General features: G+C 55.5%; 2 protein-coding genes across 3 annotated transcripts; both read right to left on the bottom strand.

Moving 5' to 3' along the window:
- Positions 1-69: 69 nt before the first annotated feature.
- MASP2 (MBL associated serine protease 2) lies at positions 70-14,491 on the bottom strand. Of its 2 annotated transcripts, XM_080802956.1 has the most exons (11): positions 14,415-14,483; positions 14,101-14,329; positions 13,786-13,963; positions 12,819-12,950; positions 10,752-10,948; positions 10,531-10,678; positions 6,815-6,933; positions 5,328-5,406; positions 3,129-3,263; positions 2,552-2,626; positions 70-1,302 (listed from the first exon to the last, which is right to left on the bottom strand). In XM_080802956.1, exons 1-11 carry the CDS (start codon positions 14,417-14,419, stop codon positions 539-541), a joined length of 2,061 nt encoding a protein of 686 aa, XP_080659082.1. In that variant the 5' UTR covers positions 14,420-14,483; the 3' UTR covers positions 70-538. The 2 variants fall into 2 exon arrangements, with proteins under 2 accessions (XP_080659082.1, XP_080659083.1); XM_080802957.1 differs by lacking the exons at positions 70-1,302; positions 2,552-2,626; positions 3,129-3,263; ... (2 more) ...; positions 10,531-10,678; positions 10,752-10,948 and adding an exon at positions 12,082-12,206 and having other exon boundaries at positions 14,415-14,491.
- Positions 14,492-17,965: 3,474 nt separating this feature from the next.
- On the bottom strand, positions 17,966-24,183 carry SRM (spermidine synthase). Its single transcript, XM_080802716.1, has 8 exons — positions 23,913-24,183; positions 23,216-23,336; positions 22,610-22,702; positions 21,659-21,812; positions 20,949-21,032; positions 20,674-20,819; positions 20,457-20,579; positions 17,966-20,346 (listed from the first exon to the last, which is right to left on the bottom strand). The coding sequence occupies exons 1-8, from the start codon at positions 24,077-24,079 to the stop codon at positions 20,326-20,328; spliced, it is 909 nt and encodes a 302-aa protein (XP_080658842.1). The 5' UTR covers positions 24,080-24,183; the 3' UTR covers positions 17,966-20,325.
- Between the last annotated feature and the right edge of the window lie 3,460 nt (positions 24,184-27,643).

Genomic DNA, 27,643 nt, shown 5'->3' with positions numbered 1-27,643 from the left:
TGATAAGTGAAAAATTCTCACCAGTTTGCGCTATTGGTTTTTAAACATGGGAGTCAGTCAGCACCTAAGCCAAAGTATCCATATGTCCAGTTTATTTACAAAAAAAAAAAAAAAATCATGATTCAAGGCTATCTGTGAACCAGCTTTGCTATAATATATGAAGCTCTGTTAGAAATCAGTAAGAACAAGCCCCCAAACGGTGGAAAATTAGAGAACATGAACAGGCAATCTGTAGAAATGTAGATAAACAGTACAAAAGATACTGGACTTGTAAGTAATTAAATGCAGATTTAAACCAGTGAGTTTCTGTTGGATTGGCAAAGGTGATCCCACCTAATCATCTGTGTCCCCTTGAATCAAAGAGTAAGGGGTGAAAAACTGGCAAGTGAGAAGTGCCGGGAAGGGCGGGCTGATCCGTGGTGTGGCAGTGGTTTGGGGTTAGAGCGACAACTGCCAAGTTTGTGGCTCTCAGGCCACGTGGCTACTAAGAGCTTTTGCAGGGATTTTTAAAACTGAGGAATCATTGAAGACCTACAAATCAAAAATTACTAATTATGTTCTTGATCCAGGGAATGTAGTTAATAACTTTGGTGTAGATTCCATATTGATTTGCTTCCCCACAATTAACGGAACCCCAGGACACTATTCCTCCCACAAACCATCTCTGTGTCTCATTATCCAGAAACACTAGCGCCCCCCCACTGTCCCCTCTGCAGCTGTCCTTGCCCCCGCCTTCTAAGCCAGCGCAGAGCATGTTCTCTGTCACCCTCCCCCCCGGGAAGGCCAGCTTCTCGTACGCAGCGGTGCATTTCTGATGGTCGACAATTGGTATGTCAACAAACATTAGATTTCTGGCAAGAAAACCCCTCTGGGTTAACCCCCATCCTGATGCAGTTCCAATGTCATCCGTCCTCATGAAGGATTCGGCCTCCTTTCCTGGCAAGCAGATAGGCAGGATGTTGCTGTTGATTCCAACTCTGTTCTTCAGTTTAATCAGTGCTATGTCGTTATCAAAACCGGCGCCGTGAGTATAACCTTCATGTATAAAAATGGCCTCAGCCCAGGCTTGTGTGTAATGAGCCGACAGTCTCTTCACGGTACCCAGTCTGATGTCCAAGGAGGAGGCGGCTTCCCTCTGCGCGTACACGGCGTGCGCCGCCGTTAGGATCCAGCTGTCCTGCAGGAGCGCGCCCGCTGCCGTGGTCTGGCCTAGTAACAGCCCTTGCCAGGGGAAGTCCCCGAGCTGTGCCTTCTGCCCTCCGTATATACGACCTCCTGTGGTACGAGTTGATACTCCACACACTGGGGAAAGAAGCGGACACACACATGGCCTTGACAGAGACCCAGTGTGGGTTTGCGCCCAGTTGCTACCACTAGGGAGTGTGTGATCCCACCCAAAGCCGGGTCGGGTTGGTTGGGCTTTCACCCAAGCCAGCAGGTGCTTTTAAAACACAGTTTGGAGACTCAATAAAACCTCTTGGCATGAGCTCCTCAGAGGATGAGGTGAGAGGAGGTTAACTTAGAGAAACTGATGTGTCTGGCTGAAATAATTTGGTCTACACAATTTGGAAGATTACTTAATAGGGCAAACAAATTGAGCTGATGTAGTGGGTGATGTGATCAGAAAGTGAAAGGAAATGACCTTTTCGTTGCTTTCTGTTTTCCTACTTGGACGATGGGGTCTTTACCATGTAGTGCTGGGAAAGCAGGAACTAAGGTCACTAGCCCAGGATTTGCAAAATTCTTTTCACCTTTGAACATTAAGTGTTTAAAAAAATCATAAAGTTGCAGTTGTAGCTAGGAACCTTCAGGAACAAAAATTACTATTTTTGGTCTAGTTGATTCTTCCAAACTAAATTTTTTTTTTCTCTATGGCTAACTGAATATGCTCATTAACGTAGCGACTGTGTTCCCTGGTGTGGCAGAGTCCTGGCTTTAAAACCTACGAATGTTGTGTCAGCTAAGATGTAGGGGTTGGTTCTTTTTTTTTTTTAAACCAATTTAAGCCAAATAACAAAGGGGTAATGAATATATTACTACCTTTCTGATTTTTTAAATCACTGTACTCAACCATATCCTCAGAGCCAATTCTGGTAAAAGAAAAAAAAATTTAAAGTCCTATTGAAAGGCAAATTGCATTAATGTTTAAAAACTAGATGTCATTGAAAACAATTGCTTAGGGAAATAATGAAGTTATTAGCTTTGGGTTTTAATAGCAGTTTTACAGGGAAGAAAAGTAACTCCGCAGCAGAACTCGAGTTTATAAATGTATAAATGCTTCAAGATAATTTTTTGAATCATTTAATTTTTTACGCTTGCCTAGTTGTAAGGTCAGAAATAACCAAGTGACTGATGCAGTCAGCACCCAGCAACCTCCCCGTCCGTCCAGAAGGGGGATAATGAGAACGTATTATTTGGAAATAACCACTTGGTTTAAGAGCCAAGTGCTGAAGCTGCATTTCAGCCGACCACAGCTAAAGCTCTGCTGATGTCTCCCACCCAGTTCTACTTTCCATCAATTACGAATCTCTTGTATAAATGTATCCATTACCAGGCTCACAGACGGGGAGTGATTTTTCTCCTCTGGAGCTCGTCCAGAATCCATCAGCCTCACACACGTATTTACCTGCAAATCATTGGAAAAGCAAAAATGTTTAACTGCATGTATAAGGTGGTTGTCATTTGCTTGAATACCCCCTTGAAAAATGTTGATTCTTGAGCATCAGTGGGAAAGAGAGGTGTCTAACCATTTTACATGATTTCATAAATAGGAGGTCTCTGCATTAACCATGTTTGCTTGCAAAGTGGAAACCTTTTAGATGTGTAACTTGAATATGTATCAAGATCTCAAGTGCTTAATGATAAGGTTTTGACTTGTTAAATTAAACCATTTGGAATATATTGTGTGTTTGTAGTAGTCATTTACTAGATAAGATCTGTTTTCAGATTCCTGCAAATTGACATTAAAGTCACTTCAGCTGTAATATTTCACTTAGCGGGCGGGGAGAAGTGCCTTTTAATCTTTTGTGTAGCCTTAGCCAAAAATGTCGGCTCAAGTTTATTTTCAGATCGTGAGGGAGGGCTCCTTTTCCAGATAGCACGCACCCCCAACTTTGCAGTCTGCTTACCGTCGTTAGGGGTCATTGTGTAGAAGACCTCGTTACAGCGGTACTGAATCACGGCTCTGTACGTGGTCACTTCGGGGCCTGTGATGTACTCCACTCGGCCCATGGGCAGGTCATCAGGAGGGCCACAGTCAACAACTAGGAAACACAGGAGGAGGAGGAGTCCGGTTGTACGGACGGTGAGAAGACGAGGCCGACAGGTGGTTGTGCCGGGGTGCTGTGGCTCCAAGCCAGATCCGTGTCTCTCCCCGCCCCGCGTACCCCTCTCCGCCGCCGCCGCCGTGGACATCCTCCGTCTCGCAAAAGGGAGGGAATCGCTTTAGTGTGATTTAAAAGCCTCGCCCTCCTGCCTGTTCCCGACTAAACGGCTAGAGTGAGGTGAGGCCCCTGGGTAGGAGCCCTGCGGTTCCCTTCACAAAGGAAGGGAATTTGAAACCACTGGACTCCTCAGCGCCCTGACTTTTTTTTTTTTTTTTTTTAAGATTTTATTTATTTGAGAGCACAAGCAGCAGGGAGTGGGAGAAGCAGGGAGCCGGATATAGGAATCAGTCCTGGGACCCCGGGGTCATGACTGGAGCTGAAGGCAGACAGTTAACGAGCTGAGCCACACAGGTGCCCAGCACCTGACTTTGAACCTCAGGGTCTGTCGCAGAGCAGCTGCCGGCCCAGCCTACACAGGCCTGCCCTGGGCTGGGTCCGGGAAAGTGGTCCTCGGTTTGCAGGTCGGTTGGCCTTAAAGGTCAAAGAACCATACAAAGAAGGACGTGGCTTCTTGAGCTCCTTTTCATCCACGTGTAGGAGACCCGGAAGTCATAATACCTGGACTTTGCGTCAGAATGCACACCTGTGAGGACAACGCGTGAAACACCTGCCCAGTTTGGAGCCCAAGTGACTGAGTCTAGAAGTCCTGCTCCCCACAGTAGAGCTAAAACAACCAATGGACTTCTCTGGGTATTTTAAAAGGTTGCATTTAAGTAGTTTTCAGTGACGTCATAGCTGTGTGCGTGGTTCCGTGGCAAGAGTTTGTCCACCTCTCTGTAGAGGAGGTGCCCACACGTACCTCACCCCAAGTGAGGTTCAGATCCAGACCTCTCACTCCCAGCTCTACTGCTTTCGAACTGAGGATTGACAGTCTCATGGGGAATGTAAATTTAGGAAATGATATTTAAATTCCCCCAGGAATCCTGTAGAAACCTATGCACAAAGTATGCACAAGTACATTTACAGGGGCGTTCACCGCAGCGGTGTGTGTGACAGTGAAAATCGGAGACGGCGGTGGGCGCGCCGTGCTGTCCTTAACAAAGACGAGCGAGCGGTTCTGCTAGTACTCGGACTGATGTGGAGAGAGATCCCGACCATACGGAGGCAAAAAGCACAGTGCCGTCAGACTTAGCATCCCATTTTGGTTAAAAAGTATGGAACGGTCTGTTAAGCGTCTGCCTTCGGCTCAGGTCATGATCCCAGGGTCCTGGGATGGAGCCCCACGGGGCGGGGGTGCTGCTCCTCCCTCCTCCCTGTGGCCCTCCCCCTGCTTGTGCTCTCTCTTTGTGTCTGTCCAATGAATAAATTTTTAAAAAATCTTAAAAATACATTTTAGAAAAATACATAACGGTGAAATAGGTTAGTGTTTACAGCACAGGAATGAAGGAAAGGGCCCCGAACCCTCAGTGGTAGTTTGGGGATTTGGGCAAGAGAGGGAGGGTCTCACTATGCTTTTGTAAATTTACTTTTCCTAATTAGCGTGTCTTTTATAATCGAAAAAAATATATTTAAAATAAGATGTGATGCTTGCAAAATGGCAATGTACCCCCTCACCGCAGTCTGGTGTGGAGTGTTCACACACGGCGACGCCCATCCCTCCAGATGGTGTTTACGCACGTGTGAGACAGGTGCGTGATGGGAGGGATATGAGGACAGTGGGATTATGGGTATCAAAATGTCTCGCTCTCTCTTTCCCATCCTCAATGAATATTTTTACACTTGGAAAAATATTTTTAAAAGATGACGCTCTTCCAAAGGAAATAATTTTGCTGGTAGCTCGGTTCCATTTTGAAACCTGTTAAATGCACGGAGAGGCTGGGGAAGAGAAGCAAATTTGGAGTTCAGGCCCTGCTAAGGAGAACCGCTTCGGAAAACACCAGAAGCCGCACTCCAGGCAAAGCCGCAGAAGCGGTCCCAGGACCCGTGGTCACGTGGCCTTACTGCTGCACGTGGGCATCGGCTGGTCCCAAGATCCATCTCTCTGACAGACCGCAGCAAAGGATTTCAGAGGCAAGGCACCCTAAAGAAGAATGCAGTAAATATTACTTCCCTGGGTTACATCAGGACACCACTCCCCACGGCTGTGCTCCTACAGCGGCTCCTCTGGGTGGGGGTGGGTGCCCGGAGCGGGGTGCCACACCCACGTGACAGGACGCATCCCAACAGCTCTGTGGGATTTGTCCCCTATGGGATAGCTCTCCTCTTTTAGGATGACTTTGGCGCCGCAGGAATCCCGTGTGGGCCTCTGCCGCAGCTTAGGAATATGTCTTGCTTTCCCTTTAAGGCCAAGAACACGTCCGATCTCACAGGTTCCTGCCGATTTGCCACCAGTTCTTTATGTAAAGTGCCAAAGGGTGGTGGTCGGAATCTGGGTAAGACCAACCTGCTCCAACACGGAGCGTGTGGGCCCGGATTTTTCTAGCCTGGGGCCGTTAACCAGAGGCCGGTTATTAAAAATACTTTGACGGGTTCACACGTGTGCTCTCAGTTTTTATCGCTAGTGTTGTTTGCGGAGAAACATTTTTCTAAAGTTTATGAAAGATCACTTCGGCAGAAAGACGCCTTTATGCTTCCAAGGACAGCAGGGTGATTTTTTTCTGCCCCCAGATCAGAAACAGGCTTGCAGTCCCGGGAGCTGGGGAAAGAGCCTGCCCGGGGAATTCTGCAAGGTGGGGAAGGTGCCTTTTTTTTTTTTTTTTCTTTTGATTTGTCCCTCCACAGGACTGGATTGAATAGCCAGCTATCACTTCAATGTTATTACTTTTTACCACTGGGATTCAGTGACAATTTTGAAGACCATAAAGAGGACGTGTTAATCTCTTACCTGTGCCCCTGAAGCGGCACACGAAGCATTTTTAAAAAATTACCCTCCCTCTCCCTTAACAGAGGTCACTATTTATAACTTTGCAGAATATACTCTTTCCCGGGGCCGTTTCATTTTGTTGTGGGCCCAGGAGTGGTGGCCAGGAAAGGTCGTCACGTGGCCGGGGGGAGGGGCCTGATCTAAGGCCCGGCGGCCTCCCGGAGCAGGTGGCGCGAGGACGGCAAACGCGCCCTCCGCTTCGTCAGCCGCTTTTCGAGAGCTGCTGTGATGTGTGAACAGGGAAAAAGCCCATTCTCATCACCAGCTTTCAGTCAAGAGCCTTGTTAGAGCTCTTTTAAGCTTTTTATTTTTTTGATTTCTTTTCAGTGTTCCTTTTTAAAGCTTTTTGCTTAAAGGCACGATTCTTAAGGGAAAACATCCTCCGTAGCCATCATCTCTTCTCCACCGAGTTTGCTTTGCTTTGTTCAGTCACAGGCAAAAAAGAAACCAGCGCGCTGACTCCAGCTCTTCTCCCACTTTCGCACACAAATTTTTTGCCGATAGCGCGACGTCTGCGCATCGCACCGACCGCGGTCCTGCCGCACCGCGGTGCTGTGCGACTTACTTGCAGAAGCTCGTAGCCGGTCTCGCAGAAGACGGCGACGCGGTCCTTCAGGACGTACTCGGCTTGCACCGGCGCGAGGTGGCCATGAGGTGGCGCCACGGGACCAGGGCAGGGCTGAGCTGTTGGGGGCGGGGCGGAGAGGGAGGCCGGGCTGAGCGAGGCGTTTTTTTGTTTTTTTTTTTAAATATTTATTTATTTATTTGGCAGACAGAGATCACAAGTAGGGAGAGAGGTAGGCAGAGAGAGAGAAGAGGAAGCAGGCTCCCCGCTGAGCGGAGAACCCAATGCGGGGCTCGATCCCAGGACCCTGGGATCATGACCTGAGCTGAAGGCAGAGGCTTAACCCACTGAGCCACCCAGGTGCCCCTGAGCGAGGCGTTTTGATGCGGTCTCCAGGAGGCCGCTCCGGAGGCAGCCCCTTGGAGGTCCTGATTTACACGCGGGGTCCTTAACCCAGGAGAGGAGCGCGCCGCAAGTCGGGTAGAGTTGCTCAGAGCTTTAAAACCAAAGGCAAGATTACCCTGGGTCGGGGCACCTGGGTGGCTTAGTGGGTTGAGCCTCTGCCTTCAGCTCGGGTCATGATCTCGGGGTCCTGGGATCGAGCCCCATATCGGGCTCTCTGCTCAGCGGGGAGCCTGCTTCCCCCTCTCTCTCTGCCTGCTGCTCTGCCTACTTGTGATCTCTCTCTCTCTGTCCAATAAATTAATAAAAATTGAAAAAAAAAAAAAAAAAAAAAGATTACCCTGGGTCGCTTATTGCACGAATCAGGGTTTGTAGCGGGGCCTGGGTCTCAGCTGCCAGAAAGGCAGGCACGCCAGGGGCCGGAGCTGCCCCAAACCAAGCTTCTGGGTCCGCTGGAGGAGGACAGCTGGACCGCGTTCCCAGCGGTTATTGTCAACTCCCTGTGCCTGTTTCCTCCTGGGTAAGATGCGGAGGTGAGAATAGTCACCCTCCAGGGTTGTCTGAAGACCGGATGTAAAGCACTTGGCTGGTGCTTGGCTGAGCGCTGGGCAGGAGTGGGCACAGGTGACCACGACAGCCCTGGTGGCACGGCCATAGGCCTCCAGGGAGACTGCCCTCCACTCCGGCCCCCAAACCCTGGCCTGACGCCACCCCAAGCCTTCAGCCCACCCCCCACTACTACCACTCAGCCTCCGCCAGTCTTCCGCTGAGTCCCCTTCTCCCTCCAGCTGCTGGGCTCTGTGTCCCAGGGCAGCTCTCAGTCCCCTGCAGGCCCAAAGTCCCCACCTCCAGGGAAAGCCCTGGCCGCCGGCTGGCACCCTCCCTCCCTCGCACAAGCCTCAACATTCTGTCCTGGCCCTACCCCCACCAGCCTGGAAGACCTGAGTCCCCCTTTAAGTCGCTCTAAAACCAGCCCTTCAGTTGCACAAGTTTTATTATTTTGACCTACAGGAAAATGAAAGACTTTCAAAAATGAACAGGAGACAAATTGTTCTCATAGCGCTGGGCTCCCTCCTCCCAACCAGTCTTGCCCCTTCCCACCTTTCTAAGAGAGGTGGCCCAAGGGTTAATCTTTTCTAATCCAATTTCTTAATTTAAAAAACTACCCCAATCTCTATAATCCAATTACCACTTCCGCTATGCCACGCCCTGCACCCGATGCTTTCCCTACATTAGCCCACGAATGGACACCTTTTGAAGGAGACATTGTCCTTAATTGGAGTAATTGGGACATTAAGGTTCAGCAAAGTTATGTGAGAGGTTCAGTGTCACATAGCCGGGAAACAGGTTTGTGCCTGGGCATAAGCCTGGGCAGTCCAACACTCAAACCTGAGCTCTGAGCTTCCTAGATAGATGGTTGAGAAGGATGGATGGATGGATGGATGGGTGGATGGATAGAAGAAAGGATGAATAGAAGGAAGGAAAGATGGATGGAAGGAAGGGTTTTAAAAGGAAGGAAGGATGGATAGAAAGAAGGAAGGATGGAGGGATGGAAAGAAGAAGGAAGCCAAGACAGGAGAAGTAGGGAGATATGCTCTTTCCCCTAGGAGAAGGTGATCTTGCCTAGAACAATCTTTCCTTTTGCTTATTATCCTTCTTGCCCCACCTTCCTTCCATGAGAACCCTCCATTTTGTACAACTCCCTTCAGAGCTCCCCTCCACCTGTAGATGGGATGCTGCCCAATTAATGAATCATTTCATAAAGCCGATTAGATCTTCAAATTTACTCAGTGGAATTTTGTTTCTGATGGATGGATACGAAGGGTGGGAGAATATGGCACTCCAGAATATGCTTCTTTGGCATGAGGATTATTTTGAGCTGATTATTTTCAGAAATAGCAGACAAAGGGGGTGCCTGGGTGGCTCAGTGGGTTAAAGCCTCTGCCTTCGGCTCAGGTCATGATCCCAGGGTCCTGGGATGGAGCCCCGCATCGGGCTCTCTGCTCAGCGGGGAGCCTGCTTCCCCCTCTCTCTCTGCCTGCCTCTCTGCCTACTTGTGATCTCTGTCTGTCAAATAAGTAAATAAAATCTTAAAAAAAAAAAAAAAAAGAAATAGCAGACAAAGGAGAAGCTCTGAAAACAGAGTAGAAGTGTTCCTTTTGTAAGGGAACTTCATATTCACAAAAGAAATGTCTATTAAGAGTGTCTCCCTCTCTGTTCCAGGAGAAGGACAACTAAATCGCTAGAAACTCATCCCTGGAGAAGGCATGTCTTTTATCTATATAACAAACCTTATTTTGTTTACCGTACTTTTCTCAGCACCTCCCCATACTGGCTTCCCCCAGGCCCTCCTCTCTTTCGTATTTAACTGAAGATGGTACTGATGTCTTGAGTTCTAAGTTCCCATTCTCCCGTGGGTAATCTCCCATGCATGCATGAGACATACACCTTAACAAACGTGCTTGTTTTTCTCCTGTCAATCTGTCTCTTGGTCCTAGCCAAGAATTGAGGAGGGCTGAGTGAAAATTGTTTTTTCCTCTCCTACAGATGGAAGGAGGGCCGGTTGAGTGGATGGGTGGATGGAAGCAGGGAGGGAGGGAAGGAGGGTTGGAGAGAGGGAGAGGGATGGGTGGGGTGGCATTTCCCCTTGGGGACCACTGTCTCACAGACCACCCCCACTCAAACCTGGTTTGTCTTCTGAAGGAGTTCAGGACACACTACCCCAAAATATGGCCCCTGGGCATGTTGAATATTTTAAGCTGAAGGAGTCTGAGAAAACAGAAGCAAGGGATCCCTTGGGCCTGCACCCCCTCCCTCACCCTTCTTCCCCACCACAGTCAGAAGACCCTCGCGTACTGCCGCGTGACAGGTGCCCTCCCTCTACCTGGAGGGAAGGAGCGTCCTTATCTCCAAAGACAAAAGGAGCCAAGAAGAAGCCAAAGAAAGAGGCCTTGCTAAGTTTCCCCCATTTACAACGCTTGCTTTAACCTGTCATTTTCCCCCCTGACTGTCTCCTCTTCTGCAAAACCCCCACACAGAAATACGCGAGCCTAACTGTTCCTCTGGGTCCTTCCAGCCTTGTGAAGTCTCCCATGCCATGTAGACCTCACATTACTCAAGTGTGGATGTTTTTCTCCTGTTGATCTGTCCTTGTCAGCTTACTTTTCAGCCCAGGCCAGGAACCCTAGAGGGCTGAGAAAACTTTCTCCTCCCCTCCACTTCCCGGCCCTCGCCAGGAAGAGTCCCATCCTATGTAACTCCTTGGCACTCCGGGAAGAGCTTCTTGTCAGGATCCAAGACCCACTCGCCCTCACCTGTGCTGGTGTAGTGGATCTTCCAGCCTGTGTGGTCCCCCGACTCATCAGTGACAAAGATGATGGTCGCGGCATTGCTTTTAGTTTCAATCCTAGCGGGCAACGTTGTCCCACAAAATGGGCCATATTCCTCCTTGTCTGTTTGAATCTGAAAGCAGAAGGCGCCCTGTCACCTCCGGACCTGCCAGCGCCAGAGGAGGTCTAGATCCCAGGAACCGGACCTTGAGGGAGTCGTAGGGGCACTGGGTGTCCGGGTGCGTCTCCACATCAAAGGACCCCACAAAGTCCAGGATGATGCTGAACCCTTCCTCCAGGTGGATGCCGTAGGTGCAACTTGAGAGTTTGGGGTACGGCTGTGGGTATTCAGGGCTGCTGAGCACCCCCGACCGGTCGGCGAAGACCTGACCTGAACACAGGGCTAAGAGAGGGTGGGTCACGGTGAGTGGGGGCCCAGCAGCCCGGTTCCGCCCCCCTGGCTGCCCTCACTGCCCTCTGGCCCAGTCGGACGGAACACCCCACCTCAGGGCTGAAGGAACAGTCTAGAGTTTCTTGGGCTTCCTGGCTTTGGCCAAAACAGGTGGCGCTTGGACTTACAGCCTCCAGGCCCCACCCACACCCCCAGGGGCTCCTGGACCTGGGGAGTCCTGGGCCAGAGTCAGGACTCTGGGGGCGACGAAGCGAGCAAGGTTAGATTCTGCCGAGGGGGAAGGAGACAAGGGGTCCCTCAGTCAGCCCGGACCCCGACAACTCCCACATTCATCCACCACGGGGCTCCCCACCACGCCAGCTGGGAGCAGTCCCACCTTCCCTGGGTCCCCACAGGGAACAGAGGGGCCTCCCTTGGTCCACTTTCCCTCCTACCCTGGGTCTGGGCACTGGCCTGGGGCTTAGTTGAGGGAAATTCAAGTTCACACTTATCAAAAGGATGTCTGGTGCCCTCTTTCCCCACCATGTCAGCCCTCTTTCCCCACTGGGCGAGCTTCCGCGTTAGCCACAGGGGGCATCGGCCCATCCCCTCCCCAGGCTGCAGAGGGCATTTGAGCTGGGAGGTTTCCAGAAGGGAGGGGGTCCCAGCACAGCCTGCCTTCCTCCGTGCGCCTGCTCCCCACGGGGCAGAGGGAACAGCCCCCGGATGTGGGGGGCCAGCGTGCCCATCAACGGCTATCTCCCTGGGCCTCTCTACTCTGGGTCAGCCTCCTCCAGCCCAGCACATCTGGGACATGAGTGGTCCCCTGAACAGGAGCTGGCCCAAGGATGCTCCCAGCTCAGCCCCTGAGGACCCGGTGGGGGAGTGAGAGAGCTCGGTCTCCCTGTGTGAACCCGGCCAAGCCCTCGTCCCTCTCTGGGCCTCAGTACCCCGTCTTCAGAATGGATGGGGGATGGTGGGCAAGCCTTTTTGGCAAATGGGCCAGTGGCCCCATGGAGGGGGTTCCCACCGGCTAGGGTTCATCCGGGCTGTGATGAGGGGAGGGAGGGAGGGAGGGGAGGAGGCCAGGGGGCACACCGCTGCCCTCCCCCCACCGTGCCACCCAAGAGACACGAAGCAGTAGGTGGAGGTGGAGGCAGATTTATTGTTAGGTCCACGGAGGGGCGGATGGGGTGGACCGGGGGTGGCAGGCAGCGGCCGTCTCGGCCTGACCCAGACCGGAGCCAGAGGTGAGGCTAGGGGCTCTGCTCTGGAAGAGAGAACAGAGAGACAGGGAGAGCCACTGGGGGAGAGATGCCGAGCAGGGGGAGGCAGGGGCAGCACTGAGCCTTGGGGCTGCCCACTCCCCAGGGCACCCTTGGGTTTCCCATCTGGGTACTTGGCACCCGCCAGGAGCTCGGAGGATGTGGGAAGTAGAGGCCAAAGGGGTCGGCCTGCTGGGGATCCGGCCACTCTGGGCACGCCCTGCCGCCTGCCGGAGAGCTTCGTGCAGGGAAGCCTGTGTGAGCCGGGCCTATGTTCCCCGTTCCTCCAACCTGGGAGCCCAAAGAGGGCAAGTTGCCTGTAGCAGGCGCCCAGAGCCCAGACAGGGAGGTACATAGCGGGGGCCCAGCACATGTGATGCAAGTGATGGGCTGAAGACCTGAGAGAGGGAGCCCAGGATGGACCGGGGGAGGGGAGGGTGTATGGAATGTGAACGGGTGGACAGACGGCAGGAGGGGCGGAGCCCAGTAGGCCCAGGGCAGTCCCTCCAGCCCCTGGGCAGAGCACTTAGGGCTTTTAGGAGCTGGCTGTATTCTGGGCCAAGGGGGTGCTGGGCTGGGCATGGTGTCTGCCCCATACCTTCCCCAGCCCCGCTCACCTGAGCAGGTGCGCTTATTCTCGTGGAGGACGTAGCCGCGGCGGCACGAGCAGTAGAAGCCACCCAGGTGGTTGTGGCAGTGGTGGTCGCAGGGAGCAGCCTGTCCCGGGGGCACCTGGCACTCGTCAATGTCTGGGGGAGGGGCGGGTCAGGCAGGTGGTCAGAGGGCGGGAGACGAGGCGGTTTGGGGGCCTGGGAACCGACAACCTCGCGGCTGACCCAAGAGGAGCCCCATGTTTGGAGGTGGCTGGGGCCTGGCCGAGTATTGGACAGGCCTAGGGTCATGATAACCTCCTCAGAACACCTGGAGATAGATGTCACTACCCCCTTTTTCGAACGAGTGACGGGTTAAGTGTCCTGCTCAAAGTTACCTGGCCGGTGCAGCCAGCTGTCGAACCCAACAAGCAGGGCAGTGACCCTTGTTCCAGCAAACCCTGCTGCTGACTCCTGAGGAGCACAGAGAGGTGCGGCCACCTGCCCAAGGTCACACAGCTGGCCCCTGCAGGAGCCCCTATCTGACATCAAGTGTTCCACTCGAAGCCCGTGTACGCGGAGCACCACGCATGGGGAGCACCACGCATGGGGAGCCCTAGGCTGCAGGTTCTCAGTGGGGCTCAGGCGGGTGGGGCTGCCCTTCCCCTCCAGAGGTGGACTCACTGGGCTCTAGCCTCATGGGAGTCTGGAGGGGCGCCCTAGGAGTATATCCCGGGCTCAGCCCGTCCCCCGCTCAGCACCTCCGCACACCATCGGGCTCATCTGGAGGGTGGGGGTCATGGCCATTACTGATATTTGCCCCGGGGCTGGTGGTGGACGGAGGTGTGGATTCCTCGCCTGCTAGTTCGGCAGGAACCCAGCTTCAGGGAGGTGAGGGGACAGAAGGGAGAGTTGGCCTGACCTAATACTGAGTCACTCCCGCGGGCAGATGGGCCATGTCGTGTCTCCCCACCCCTGCCTCCTCTCGCCTCACCCTCTGCTGCATAGAAGGCCTCAAAGCCCGTGAACGGCTTCTCGTTGGAGTAGTCGGAGCGGAAGGTCACGTCTAGGCTCGAGGCCGGCGAGTAGAAGGTGTCATTGCCAGGGGCGCGCTCCGTGTCCGTGCTCTCCTGCCCGCACAGCGTGGCCAGCACCTGGGTCCCTGAGCTCAGCTGTAGGGTTGGAGTCACAGGAAGGGAGGGCGAGACGCGAGGCCCGTCTCCCCTCCCTCCGAGGCCAGCCCCTGCTCCCAGAGGACCCCGTCCCCCTGCCCTCGAGAAGGTCCCGGTCTCCCCCCTGCTGGCGGCACCTTGACGTAGTCGTACTCGCAGAGGTAGGAGAGCTCCAGGTTGAAGTGGGTGAAGTAGAGACGCAGACGGTAGCCGGGGGGCGCGGTCAGGGTCCAGCGCCGCTCCTGGTTGTTGGCGTACTCCCCGGGGAAGCCAGGGGACACCAGGCGCCCAAACACGGGCTCAGGCCACTGTGGGCCCGGGGGTGCGGCGGCCGAGCCCCACAGCAAGCCCAGAAAGACCAGCAGCCTGAGGGCGGCAGCAGAGGGGCGGTGAGGGCCCTGCTCTGACCCCTCGCCCCTGCTGGGGAGACCATGGGGGGGCTCCCGCTCACCTCATTGTGAACCCGTCCCCCTGGCCAGGCCCGGTCTGGAGCCGCACCGTGTCTCACCTTTGATCTGTTTGTCCAGTGCCTGGGCCTGCCTCCTGCCTCCCTGACCCCGGGATTCTGGGAGTTGACCCCGGGACTCTGGCTTGCCCTGAGTTTCAGACGGGGAGGAGAGGCCACTCTGGGAGCCAGGAGCTGGACCTGGATGACAGATAGCCCTGGAATAAATCCCGGCTCCGTCCCTCACCCTGAATGTCCATGTTCCCCCCTTGGTGTGCGACTTCCGAGGCCAGCGGGGGCCTCCATGACAATGGTCAAGACAACGATGGCTTCTGGGGAGAGACGGGGATGCGTCTACTTTGGCTGCCTCCCTCCTCCACGACTTTTTTCCTACACAAGATGGGGAACAGGAATTTTAAAAACACATGCACGCACGAGGAGGGGGGATATGGGAGAGGACGCACCTCACTAGTTTGAAAGCTGGAAAAACAGATGGACAGGTGAGACCTGCTCTCAAGAAAGCAGCTCTAAGTTGGCAATGGGATCGGGAACGGGCTTAGGAATGGACGGCACCACGGGTTCTTCTGGAAGCATTAAGAGGTCGACCAATCCTGTTTCTCAACCCCCGACCCCAGCAGAAACAAGAGGGAATAAAAGGAGGGTCCCAGGCCCCCTGAGCAGGGAGGGACATCCAGAAAACAGGGCGTTTGAGCAGACAGACTGAATGTCGACAGCCCTAGCCTTCTTCCTGATCCAGCTTCTAGAACCAGGCAGCGTCCCGGGCAGGCTTCTCTCTTGTTCCTGGACAGTGTGGCCGGTCCAGGAGGAAAGACGCCAGGACACTGACTTGGAAGGTTCTCCCAGCAAATGGCTCAGCCGCGTCACCTTTGGTGAAAACCCAGTCATGTGCTCAGAGACTCCAAATACCTTTTTAGTCCCTACTCTTACATATAAGCAGAACACTCAAGGAAAACCTCAGACACAAGAACAAAAAGAACAGGAAACTATTTAAGAAGAACATTCAGGATGCCTGGGTGGCGCAGTCGGTTAAGCCTCTGCCTTCGTTCGGCTCACGTCGTGATCTCAGGGTCCTGGGATCGAGCCCCGCATCGGGCTCCCTGCTCAGCGGGGAGTGTGCTTCTCCCTCTGCCTGCCTCTCTCTCCCCCTCTCTCTCATTCTCTGACAAATAAATAAATAAATAAAACTTAAAAAAAAAGAAAAAGAGCATTCAGAAAAAAAAATAATTTGGGGAAATAAAAAGTATGACAGAAATGAAAAGCTCCATCGAATATTTGGAAGATAAGACAGAAGAAATCTTCCAGAAAATAGAGCAGGAAAGAGATGAAAAATAGTAACGATGAGAACATTAACAGATTTGTGCCGTATGTCACAGGCTGAATAAGAGAAATTCCAGACGGAAATAAAGGAAAGAGAGGAGAGGAAATTATAAAGAAAAAAAATGCAAAGAAACGTCCCCAAACAGAAGAACATGAGTTTGTTGACTAAAAGTGTCCCCAGCGCCCAGAACAATAGATGAAAACAGAACTTTATGTGTGATATCTCAAAAGGCTGGGGAGAAAAATGATTTTCTACACACTGAGAGAGAAAGAGAGAGGAAACAGAACAAATTGCATACAAAATATCAGGAAAAGAATTACTCTAGAGCTCCCAAAACAACACCGGAAGCTAGCAGCCAGCTTCCGAGATGGCCTTCAAAGACCCCTGCTTTGGGGGCACCTGGGTGGCTCAGTGGGTTAAGCCTCTGCCTTCGGCTCAGGTCATGGTCTCAGGGTCTGGGATCAAGCCCCGCATCAGGCTCTCTCCTCAACGGGGAGCCTGCTTCCTCCCCACCCCCCTCTCTGCCTGCCTCTCTGCCTACTTGTGATCTCTGTCAAATAAATAAATAAATAATCTTAAAAAAAAAAAAAAAAGATTCCTGCTTTGGTGTCCTCGCCCCTCCCAAACGGAGCAAGGCTTGTGGGTGGATCATGGCTGAAGCAGTGTGTTACTCTGGCTCTGTTCAGGATCTGTTGCTCTGGGAAGCCAGCTGCCACGCTGTGAGGACACTCAGTGTCCCTGTGGAGAGGTCCACATGGGGAAGAATGGAGGCCTCCTAGCCACCACCGCTGTGATTTGCTGGTCACGTGGGGAACTGTCTTGGAACCTGACCCTCTAGCTCCAGTTAAGGTCAGGTGACTGTGGCCATGGCTGGAAGCTTTACTCCAACTTTACGAATGACTCCAGGCTGGACCAGCTCGCTAAGTCACTCCCCAAATCCTGACCCCCAGAAAAGACATCACTCTGCTATGTTTGGGCTAATCTTCAACACAGCGGTAGACCATCGACACAAATGGAAAAGGGCAAATCTCAAAATGCTAAAGGGAGATGATTTCCAACATAGAATTCTAGACCCCATCCGTGCTCTATACCCATCAATCAAGCACGAAGGTGGAACAAAGACGTTTCTTGGCTGTCAGAGTCTTAAAACTTTGCGTCTCTTGTCCCCTTCCTCAGAAAGCTGCTATAGAAAAACAGACAAGGGAGTAAACCAAGAAACAGGAAGGTTTGGAGTCCAAGAAACAGGACTTCTGATAGGGAGTTCCGATGGGTGTAGTCAGAAGGCTCAGGACACAACGCTTGTAGAGTTTAGAGATTGAAAAAAACTTTTTCCGTAGTTTTTGTTTCTTAAATGAGAGTCTTAGTTACTTTCTGGTATAAATTATAAAGGACAAATGCATATTACGTATATTAGTATTTCCTGTTAGTGAAAATTCCATTCAATGTGATCGTGAACTAACTATAAATCATAATGGAGCAGATACTACGACCTCATGGCCAAAAAAGTTGATCAGCATTCTGTCCAGATCCTCCTGACATGTGTTGAGTCCAAAGATCTTTAAAAAAAAAAAAAAGATCTTTTACCAAATTTTCAAGATTTGGTTAAAAACTTCTTGGCTAAACTGGTGATGAATTTATTAACGATTAAGCAAATGCGAAACGCCTCCAGGGGCAAGCAGCAGCAGCAGCGCGGGGGGATGCAGTCAGTCTCCCGTCCCAGCCGAGAGCTGAGTTTCGTGAGCTGTGATGGCGCCAGCATGGGACATGGTGCTGACCGAGGTGATCGTTTGGTTGTTGAGGGTCTGATGGGGTCAGGGAAGGAAAGAACTAAATCCGTAGCTTCCTTAGTGGGAAGTCATCAGATGATGACTGAAACCAATGAGCTGGAAGGCAGTAAGACAGGAGGGTACAGACGTGCAGGTAAGTACCGGAACCACCTGCTGGGAGCGGTACATGTGGCTCGCCCTGCTGGAAGCCGAGTGGCCGGGGAGGGCCGCCATTTTCCTTCCAATGATCCTCTTGCAAATACTGGAGTCCTTAAACCTGGGCAGGCTTAGTTTTGATAAATAACTAAACTCCAAAACTAGATGGCGGCGGTGGGGAGGGGGCCTGGCTGCCCGGTCAGCACAACATGTGACTCTTGATCTTGGGGTTGTGAGTTCGAGCCCCATGTCGAGCATGAAGTTTACTTAAAATAACGACAAAACCCAAAAAGTTCTAGACAGGATCAATTTTATCCTCGATGCCACAGGCGGGGCCTGTTCGTGGCCCTCTCAGGGTTTCTGGGACCTCAGGGCTCGGGCCTCGTCTGCACTGAATGACCCGCTTCTGCTTTGGGCCATCAGTCCCTGTCTCCCGTCCCATCTGTCTAGATGTGAGGTCCCGCGCTAGTCCTTCACGTGCACCCCTTCAAGGAGGCTTTACCAAAAGTTGGGGAAGTGGAAGGACTTCCATGGCAGACAACTTCAATGTGCAGGTCGGGCATTCTTGATTCCCCAAGGACCCCAACTCTTTCTACGATTTGGGGCCCCCTCCCCTTCCTCTGACCCGACGGGCAGTCCTGATTCCCACTAGTCCCGCAAGCACTGCATGACCCACGCTTCTTAGCCGAGCCTGTCACAAGTGAGGAACGTTGCCCTCAATGACTTTGCCAACAGGGCAAGCGAGCCGGGGGCTGAGCAGTTCACGCCACTGAGCCAACAGGGGATGGAGTTGACATTCAGACCCAGATCCAGAGCCCCGCCAGCAGCCTTCCAGGGTCACCCTGAGGATGGACCTTCTTGGAGTTTGGTAAGATTAGCTAGGGGAGGAGAGTGAACATCTGGGGATGTCCCCGTCAGGGTGCGCTGGGATGCAGAGGAGGCACACAGGGCAGGTTGAGTGGAGTGGCTCTCCGAAGGCCAGCTGTCTGGTGTCCCCCGTATGCTTACTAGGTGTGTGGCCTCGGGCAGGTCATCTACCTTTCCCGTGCAGTTAAAGCACCTTCCTCATGGGCAGCTGCAGGGTTGAAGGAAGGAGACCTGGGTTGGGTCAGACCTTCATAGTTAGCCACTGCCATCTTCCTTTAATAGACACTCGGGGCCTTGTGGCTCACGTCATGTCCCCACCTGGCCTCGCTGGGAGTGGAGAGACCTGGGCAAACAATGTCCACCACGAGGCCTGGTTTTAAGATTGTTCTAGGGTTGGGGGGTGGTGGAATGGCGAAGTGAGCTTGTGATCACATGTCTGAAGGGGATGGGGGGGGGGCGTGGAGCCCAGAGAGGGCAAGTGTCCTCCCTGAAGCCTTTCTAGAAGTTGTCTATGCAGCTGGAGGCTTGTTCCCCACCCCTGTGACTGCGGTTCCAGCCCCGCCAGAAGCTGCCAGGTCCAAGGTAGCTGCCCATGGCAGGTGCAGGTCGGGGGTGTTCTGGTCCCCACCTCCCTGCCGGGGCCACTCCCTTGTCCCCTTCCTGCCAGGTCTTCCAGGTCAACCCATCCTCTGGCCTCGCTTCTGCCCCGGGTAGAGAAAGGGGTTGGTGAGGTCAGCTTTTCCAAAGAGCAGGGCCCTTTTCCTGCAGATCCTGACAGGAGTGGGCTGGAGGCACCCCTCCCCCAATCTGCACCCCGTTATGGTGGCTACTCTCCTCCCGGGAGAGCCTCAGTCCTGGCTGGTGGGAAGGGCGAGGTGCCCGGGGAAGAGGAGGGAGATTCAGGACCTTGGAGAGGGGACAGCCCTGCACCCACAGAGTCCTGAGAAGGCCACCCACACCTGCTTTCTCAACCTCTTGACATTTGGGTGGGGGGGAACTTCTGGGAATTCACTAGAGCCCGCTCCTGGGTTGGCAGGTGGGATTCGAACCTAAGTCTGAATCCTGAGCCCAGTCAGGGCACCTGATATGCTTAAACGGGCCCAACAACTGGACCCCAACCACGTACCGGCCTGCTGCCTCGGGAGTGGCCCAGACAACCCTGTGACTGACCCTTGTTCTTGAGACAGCAAAGTCCCAGAGTGGCCCCACCACGATCTTCTCAACCCCACCGCCCTGGCCCCGGGGGTCTGTCACCTCTGCCCTCTGTGGGGCCTGGTGAAGGACTGACCATGGCAGTGTCTCTGGACAGACTTGGGTCCGGTCTGGTAACTGTGGTGCCCCCTGGTACCAGAGGCCAGGGGGCCAGTCCCAGGTGACACAGGAGGGCCAGGCCTTCCTGTTCACCGACACGTGGCACACGCCCGGAGGCCGAGCCCCATACACGGGAGCGCCCCGCAACAGCTGCCGGAGCACCTGCCTGGGCCCATTCAAGGTCTGGGGACACATGGTTCGGAATTTGTTATAAATACACGTGTTTGGTGAGTGAGGGCGACAGAAGGTGGAGAAGGTGCTGTACACAGCTGGTAGAGGCTTGGAGGCCGGACGCCACGCCAACAGAGAGACAGACAGTCCGCCCGGCGGGGCAGCCCGGGCAGCATTCCGGGGCCTGTAACACTTGCTTGGCGGGCACACCGGCGGGGCGGGGGGGTCTCGTCCAGGGCTTGCTGCGCCCAGGCGCCCCGGGGGCTCCCCGGCCTGAGGTCCTGGGCGGCGGCGGCAGCGCCTGGGCTCAGCTCACATCGTTCAGGGCCTGGTGGGACAGAAGGCCCGCTCAGGAGGACGCTGGGTCCCGCCGGGGCTCGGGCGCGCCCTCGGGAGGCCCCCCGTCCCCCGCCCTTCCCTGGCCAGCGGGCGGCTCACCTTGCGCGCGAACTCGGGCAGGACGAAGGCGGCCTGGTGCACGTCCGAGTTGTAGTACTTCAGCTGCATCTGTTCCACCTGCTTCTGCGTCAGCTGCTGCACGGGCTTCCGGAAGTCGGTGCTCTGGGGCCGGGGGCGCGGACATCAGGGAAGTGCTCTCGGGGCTCGCCCGCAACACCCACCCCCCCACCCCGCCCCGGGAGGGCACGCAGCTCACGGGATTTTTGCTGCACAGCATGAAGCCTATCTGGCCGCTGGGATAGGTGGGGATGGTGCAGTAGGCGTAGGCCACCACGGGGAACAGCGACTTGCAGAACTGCCGCATCTGCTTGATGAGGTCCAGGTGCAGCCACTGACACTCGCCTGCGCGGGCAGCAGGGGGGGCATCAGCCGCAGCGGGCAGGCCTGCTCCCCGGCCCACAGCGGAGGGCCGCCCCTCCCGCCCTTGCCCGGCCCGAGGCCCCCAGCACCCCCCTCCGCTGGCCCGCTCACCCTGGCAGCAGAGGACGCCATTGTCCTTGAGGGCCGTCTTCATGAGCTGGTAATAGGACTCCTTGAAGAGACTCTCTGCAGGGCCTACAGAGGCGGGGACAAGGGACAATGAGCGCCCTCTGGCTGAGACCTCCCCACCCGGCTCTGGGGGCTGGTGAGCACCGCGGCTGCCCCACTACAGACCCACACAGCCGCCAAGGGGGCAGGGCCAGGATTTGAACCCCGGTCTGTGGCCTCAGAAACCAACCACGAAGAGGGTGCTTTGGAGGAGTGCAGGGACCCGCTGCCTCAGTACCTGAGGGGGCTCCACGTTTCCATCCCATTCCTAGGTGTTTGGGGGGGCGGGTCTCATGGCCACTGTGTCAGGGGACTCTACACCCTGGGGCTTGGGTTGAGACTAGATCCCATCCCCCACCCCGATGCTGGCCTATTAAGAGCAGAGAGGAGACTGAAGAGGAAGCTGGGGCCTCTGTGGGCCAAGGCCAGCGCCCTGCTCTCCTCTAGGCTTCCAATCCACTTGTAACTTTGGGCAGCAGTGTGCTCTCCCTTCTCTGGGGAGCCAGGTCTGGGGTGGGGGAGGGAGTGACCAAGAAGGGACCGGTGCAGCTCGAGCTCTGGACCCCCTTTGTCTTTCACTCTGCAAGTCAGCTGTGGGCACAAAGGGAGGGCTGCTCTCTGGACCGTGGCTGCCAGGCCCGTCCCTTGCTTACCCATAGGGTCTGAGGAGTCAGTGATGATGACATCGAAGGCATCCTGGTTCTGTTTCATGAACTCGAAACCGTCGCCCACGTGTAGGGTCAGCTTGGAGCTGGAGTAGCCCACAGCCATGCCCGGCAGGAACTTCTTAGAGACCTGTATGACATCCTGGGGACGGAGGAGGGACCCGGCTGGGACGTGGGGGCTGGGGGCCCGCCAATAGTCCCTTAGATAGTCTGGTCACTTGGGCAAGCCATTCATTTTGCGGAGACCCGGTATCCTGCTGCCTCCCCCGCCATCATGGGGGGCTGGCTCCTGCCTCCTATCCCTGTTCTCTGTCCCTGGACCAGACTGTCCCATCTGAGTGACTTTTTTGCTGGGACAGAGGAAGGGGAGTTCAGCCTCTGCCAGGAGGGCCTTCCCCTGCCCCCGCATGGCGAGCTGCTTCTCATCCAGGCCTCGGCTGAAACCCATCTCCTCCAGGCAAGTGCCGACCAGCCTTCACTACTAATCTCTTGAGCCGGTCTTTTCCTCCCCACCGTGCCTCTGAGATCTCCTCCTCACTAGAATATCATTTCAAGGGGCAGGGACTGGAGCTGTCCGTTCACCACTCTATCCCAGCACCTCGAGCGTTGGCTGCCACTTAACAGGTGCTTATTAAAAACGTGCTGAACGAAAAGGGTGGACACACAAGTAGCTGCAATACCCCTGGGTCTTGCCTGGGACTTGACTTAAAACCAGTGTAGTCTTAAAACGAAGAACGAAAAACTAAGTCTTAGTCTAAGAACCAGCATCTCAGCACACCTACTACCTGCCAGGCCCTTTGCTACCTGGCTTTCCTACCGAATCCTTCCAACACGTTTTTGAGAGAAACAAAGAAACTGAGCACTGCTGAGCGACGCGCCAAAGGGTACACAGCCAATTCAGGGCGGAACTGGGATTCGAACCCAGAGCCTAGCACTCACCTCGTCAATCTCACACTGGACCACAGACTCCACGGAGGAATGCTTCAACACCTCCCGCAGGACACCTCCATCCCCACCCCCGATGATCAGCACCTAGGAGTGGCAGGATTATTCAGAAACACAGCCCCAAGCCTGAGCACCAGCCCCACCAAACAGGCTCCGGCAGGACTCGGGGGGCCTGGGCGCGCACAGGGCAGAGGCACTCGCACAACACAACCCGAACAGATGGTTTCTCAACTCCTCTGATGCACAGACAGACCTCGTTACTTCATTTGCTACTCTCAGAGACGCTTTCCTGCCCCAGGAACCTGGCACGAGGTGTCCCCTTTTCCTGGAAACTCCTCCCAGGGCTGCTCCTTCTGAGGAAGCAGGCCTCAGCCAGAACCCTTTGCTCCCAGAGGCTGTGGCAGCCCCCACCCTCCTGAAGTGGGCCACTGGGCCCCAATTCCTTCCCCAGTCCTTGCTAGCACTTTCTGACAACCATTTAGGAAGCCCCTGGGCTGAGCTGGACACAGCTGAGGCCTTCTGCCCTGTTCCGCGGGACACTGAGGGGTGGGGCTTCCCGGTTCCAAGCTGGGGGCCGCATCTTGATGGGGGCCGGGGTACCTTGCGAGGGTTGGGGTGGCTGCAAAGGGGCAGGTTGGCTATCATCTCCTGGTAGGAGAACTCGTCCCGCTCCGTGCACTGGATGACGCCGTCCAACACCAGCACGTTGCCGTAGCTCTTACTGAAGGCGGGAGTGACAGTCAGGGACCTGGGTCCCCTGAGGTGGGGGCAATGGGCCCCCACTCCCCCCCGGTGAGAAGACTCTCCCCCAACTTGCCAAGGGGTCCCAGGAGTGAGTGCTGGGGGGTGACACGTGGCGAGGACCGGCAGGCAGGCCCGCTGGGTGGGGGGTGGGGGTGGACTCAGGGTCCCGGCTCTGACGTGTCCCGGACTGACACGTGGAGCTCGGCGCGTGGGGCCGGCGCAGACTCCGGCTCCCGCCCCGCCGGAGAGGACCGCCCGAAACGCCGGCCCCCTGCCCGGAAAGACGGGATGCAGGGTGGGGAGGGGGTCCCGGGAGGGGTCGGGCCTAGTTCCTCAGAACTTCTGACAGTTTTGCAGGGGGAGGGGCGGGGACAGAGACGGCCCGGGGGGCGCCCGGAGGTAAAGGGCGCCGACAGGGGTCCGGCAGGAAGAGGGGCGCCCGGGGCTGAGACCCGGGCAGGAAGAGACCCGGCTGGCTCCGGGGCGGCGGGCAGCGCGCGGTCTGGGCCGAGGGCCGCCGCAGGCACTCGGGGGCCGGGGCCGGCGGTGGTACCTGCGGAAGACAAGGATATCCTGGTACCGCGAGCGCTGATGGTGTAGCAGCTGCTCCACCTGCAGCGACAGGGCCTGGCCGGGCCACAGGCTGCACGTCTCGCGGAACCAGCCCTCGTGGATGTCAGCGGGGCCGAAGGCGGCGGGGCCGTCGGGGCCGGGTTCCATGGCGGGCGGGCGGGCGGGCGGCGCGGGGCGCGGGCCCGGGACTGCAGGCCGCGCGGAGCCGCAGCACAACGGGACCAGCTCCGCCCGCCGCCCGTGCGGCAACCTAACGCGGCCGGCGGGGCGGGGCCCACTCGTAGGGGGCGGGACCCAGCCCCGCCAATGGAGGCGCGAGCGCGGGCGCGCGGCGACCCCCCGAGGCCCCGCCCCCGCCGGCAGTCGGAGCGCGCTCATTGGCCGCCGGTGCAGAGCGCGGTGCCCAGTGGCTGGGGCGGACCGTCCGTCGGCGGCAGCAGGGTAGTGCGGCTCGCTCCGAGGGGCCACGTGGGGGCCGGGGCCGGGCGGCCGGGCCCGGGTTCCGGCTCGGGGCGGGCGGGACCGGCGGAGGGGGTCCGGGTGCGTCCCGGGGTACGGCGCCGGCCGGGAGGCCCGACAACCCCTGGGGCCCTGCCCCGTTTCTGGGGTCCGGGAGGCGCCGAGGGCCGCAGAGGTGCCCGGCGCGGACTTTTCCGAGCGCTGGGACGAGAGGGCCGCCGACTTAAGGCTTCGGGCTGCAGACCCCGGCGCGGGCGGCTGCACTGTCGGCGCAGAGTTACGTTGTTGCGCCGGGGCGGTGGGGTAGGATGTTTCTCTCGCCGCGTCCCTAAACGTGGCTCCTTGCTGGGCTTGAACGGAGCCTGTGGCTCGGCCGGGGCGCACTGAGGGTTTTTATGTACTTGAGAAGGACCAACACAGCTCCCTGACTTTAGGGAGATCTAGCCATTTTCTCTGGATTCTCCGACCCGTGAGCCCTGCGGCTGCTGGAGAAGGAGTTCTTTTCTAAACGAGTTTCTAAATTTACCAGCCGTGTCCCGGAAGAGGCCAACACATGCATATTCAGCAACAAATAAGACTGGCACACTTTTTTTTTTTTTTTTTTTTTACACAAATGGCTTTGCTCTTTGAAGGGTGGGCGGGAACGTGCTGTTTTTAGAAAAATGTCAAGGAACTTCTCTGAATCAAATTAAGCATGCTAATTACCAAATATTAAATGCTAATTGCTCTATATGCATAGTTCTTCGCATGCCAGGGAAGGGAGAGGAGACTGGGAGAAGCTACTGGGGACATGACAGGGATGTTTTTGACTGTCGTTCTGCAGCCTCCACTCGGAGGTGGGAAGCATGTTCTCTGTAAAATCAGGTGAATAACCTGATCATGTAGCCCAAGCCTCAAGGCTTACAGCAACAACGTGTCTCGGTTGATCTGAAGCTCCTTTTCCAGGGCAGGTTAGCCCAGACAATAGAAGAGTTGCTAGGAGATGTCTCATAGGGAGCTGTTTCCGGACCGAGGTCATTTGGGTAAGATACAGTCAACCCCTCTGTCCAGTTACTGCAGGCTTGCCTGGGTTCCAGTCCAGTACTTCCTCCATCAGGACATTTACACCTCTGAGCTGTGATTGCCTGTTCACTTGTATGTCCCCTGAGCCAGACTGTGAGCTCGATGAGACTAGGGATGGTGTCCCTAGCCGGCGGCACTGGAGAACAGGCTGAGTTGGCGCTGGAGGCCCTGGGCGCCGGTCCAGGCACTTCGTAGTCAGCTGTCTTGGCCTTTTTCCAGGGACTGCACAGCCGAGACCAGCCCGGGGCCCTGGCATTCCAGGGGCACTGCAAGGCGGGGGTGGGGGCAGCGGAAGATCAGGTCCACCCATCCCATTCCTCCGGCAGCCTGAACAAAGCTGCTCCAGCACGTATATCCTCAGAGAAGGACCATCAGTGACACCTTTTCCCCTCCTGTAGAGGAGGTGAAACCACAGTTTTGGCCTCAACAGCAGCAGTGACTGGGATCTCTGGGATGGTGTGGAGCAGCCGTAGCTCAAAGCTTCCCGGCCCGGAGAAAACAAAGGCCCTGAGTAAAGTGCAGGCAGGAAAGTCCCTAGATGTCCAGGGCCATGATCCCATGTATGTCACTCAGCTTCGGATCACAAGGAACAAAGGCGGTGGTTGTGTCAGAAGTAGCTGGCTGGCGCGACATAGCCCAGTCACATTCACAACGGATATGGGACATCAGGATGGAGAAACCCAAGGTACGGAATGAAACGTTTCCCCGAATTCAGACCCACGTGCATTTAAGGTTCAGTCACAAAGCATTACTGTCTTGTGGGTCAACTGTCCCAGCCTGTTAACGTGCAGGTGATTCATCCACCGGGAGAGGGGAGAGGTGGGCGCAAGGCTGCTGTGCAGGCAGAGGCGGCAGTGGGACCGCTGCAGGGGGTGTCTGTCACGGGAGAGACTCTGCAGTTAACACCCGAGTCCTGTTTCGGGCGCTGTGTTCAGCCAGGCAGGCTGTGAGTGGGAATGAATTTGGCCACGGCATGGGATCGCTTGGTTGAAAATGTTTTTGGCAAGCTAAGGTGCCACCTGCAGCAGTGTGGCCCTGGAGCGAAGAGCCCCCCTCCTCAATTCTCTCTCTACCCCCAACCCTACTGACCCTGCCACACCCTCTCCCGGGGCACAGAAGCGGTCCTCCCTGGCTCAGAATCCCCGAGCCTTTCGGACAGACACAAGGCCCTTGGGACACTCACGCATCCTCCCAGGGCCCTGGGGATCCAAGCGCTCTCCCCACAGCGTCAGACTCCAGTGGACGCAAGTATAGCTGTTCTCCAGACATCCCCAAGGCTCTTGTCTCCATCCCGTGGCTCCGTAGTTCTGGACTTGTGGTTTTGGGGACTAGTAAAATTTCAAAAACACGTTCGGGGGCTGACATCAGGTGGCCAACTCTTTCTTTGACAAGGAAGGACATTTGAAAGAGATCTCAGCTAGTACTGTCTGTGGTCTCCCCATCTTTTTATAAAACAAACAGAAAACACTGACACACATTTCCAAGTAAAGGACAAGGAATCACCTTACCTCTCTAAGAAATTTAACATACATCTTTGTTCTTAGGTCAGCTCCGCTCAGTGGTGAGCCCTCTGCGGGCCACTCAGCAAAGGCCTGGGGTGCACAGCCCTGCTCACCCAGTGGTTCTCAGACTTGAGCCACCAGGGGAATCTTCTGGAGAGCTCGCTGCACCCGGCTTCCCGGGCCGCTCCCTCCTGGTCGGCAGGTGCGGGTGGAGCCCGGGGTTCTGCTCCCAGCAGGTCTCTGGCAGAAGCCCACACTTAGCACTAATTACAAGGTTCTCTGGACTTTCTCCCTTACTCTTCAAGGTCGAACCCAAATGTACCTTTCGGGAAGCCTCCTCAGGCCATGCTCAGTAGAAAATCATTTCTCGCTCTTAGAAATGCCCATCTAGTCCACTTTTTTTTTTTTTTAAACAGCAGAGACTCTGCCATGTCTGGACAGATGGCTTATTGTGTCTCCGTGTCTGTTCCCTCCCAGCTCTGTACCAGAACCCTGCACGTTTAGGGGCCTGTGGACACTGAAATGACTTTCCCAGTAGCCTCTGCTGTGGCACCTGACTATGGCTGATGAGAAGTGGACACGGGCCATATCCTTTTAAAGGGAGACTGCGTGTGCCCCTCTTCCCTTCCTTCCAGCTGAACGGAATGCGGACGTGATGGACGGAGCTAGGCCAGTTACCGACCCCATG

Source organism: Martes martes, assembly GCF_963455335.1.
Source record: "Martes martes genome assembly, chromosome: 4".
NCBI classification, from domain to species: domain Eukaryota; kingdom Metazoa; phylum Chordata; class Mammalia; order Carnivora; family Mustelidae; genus Martes; species Martes martes.
The sequence above is the reverse complement of the archived record's forward strand: the minus strand, read 5'-3'. Positions and strand labels throughout refer to the sequence as shown.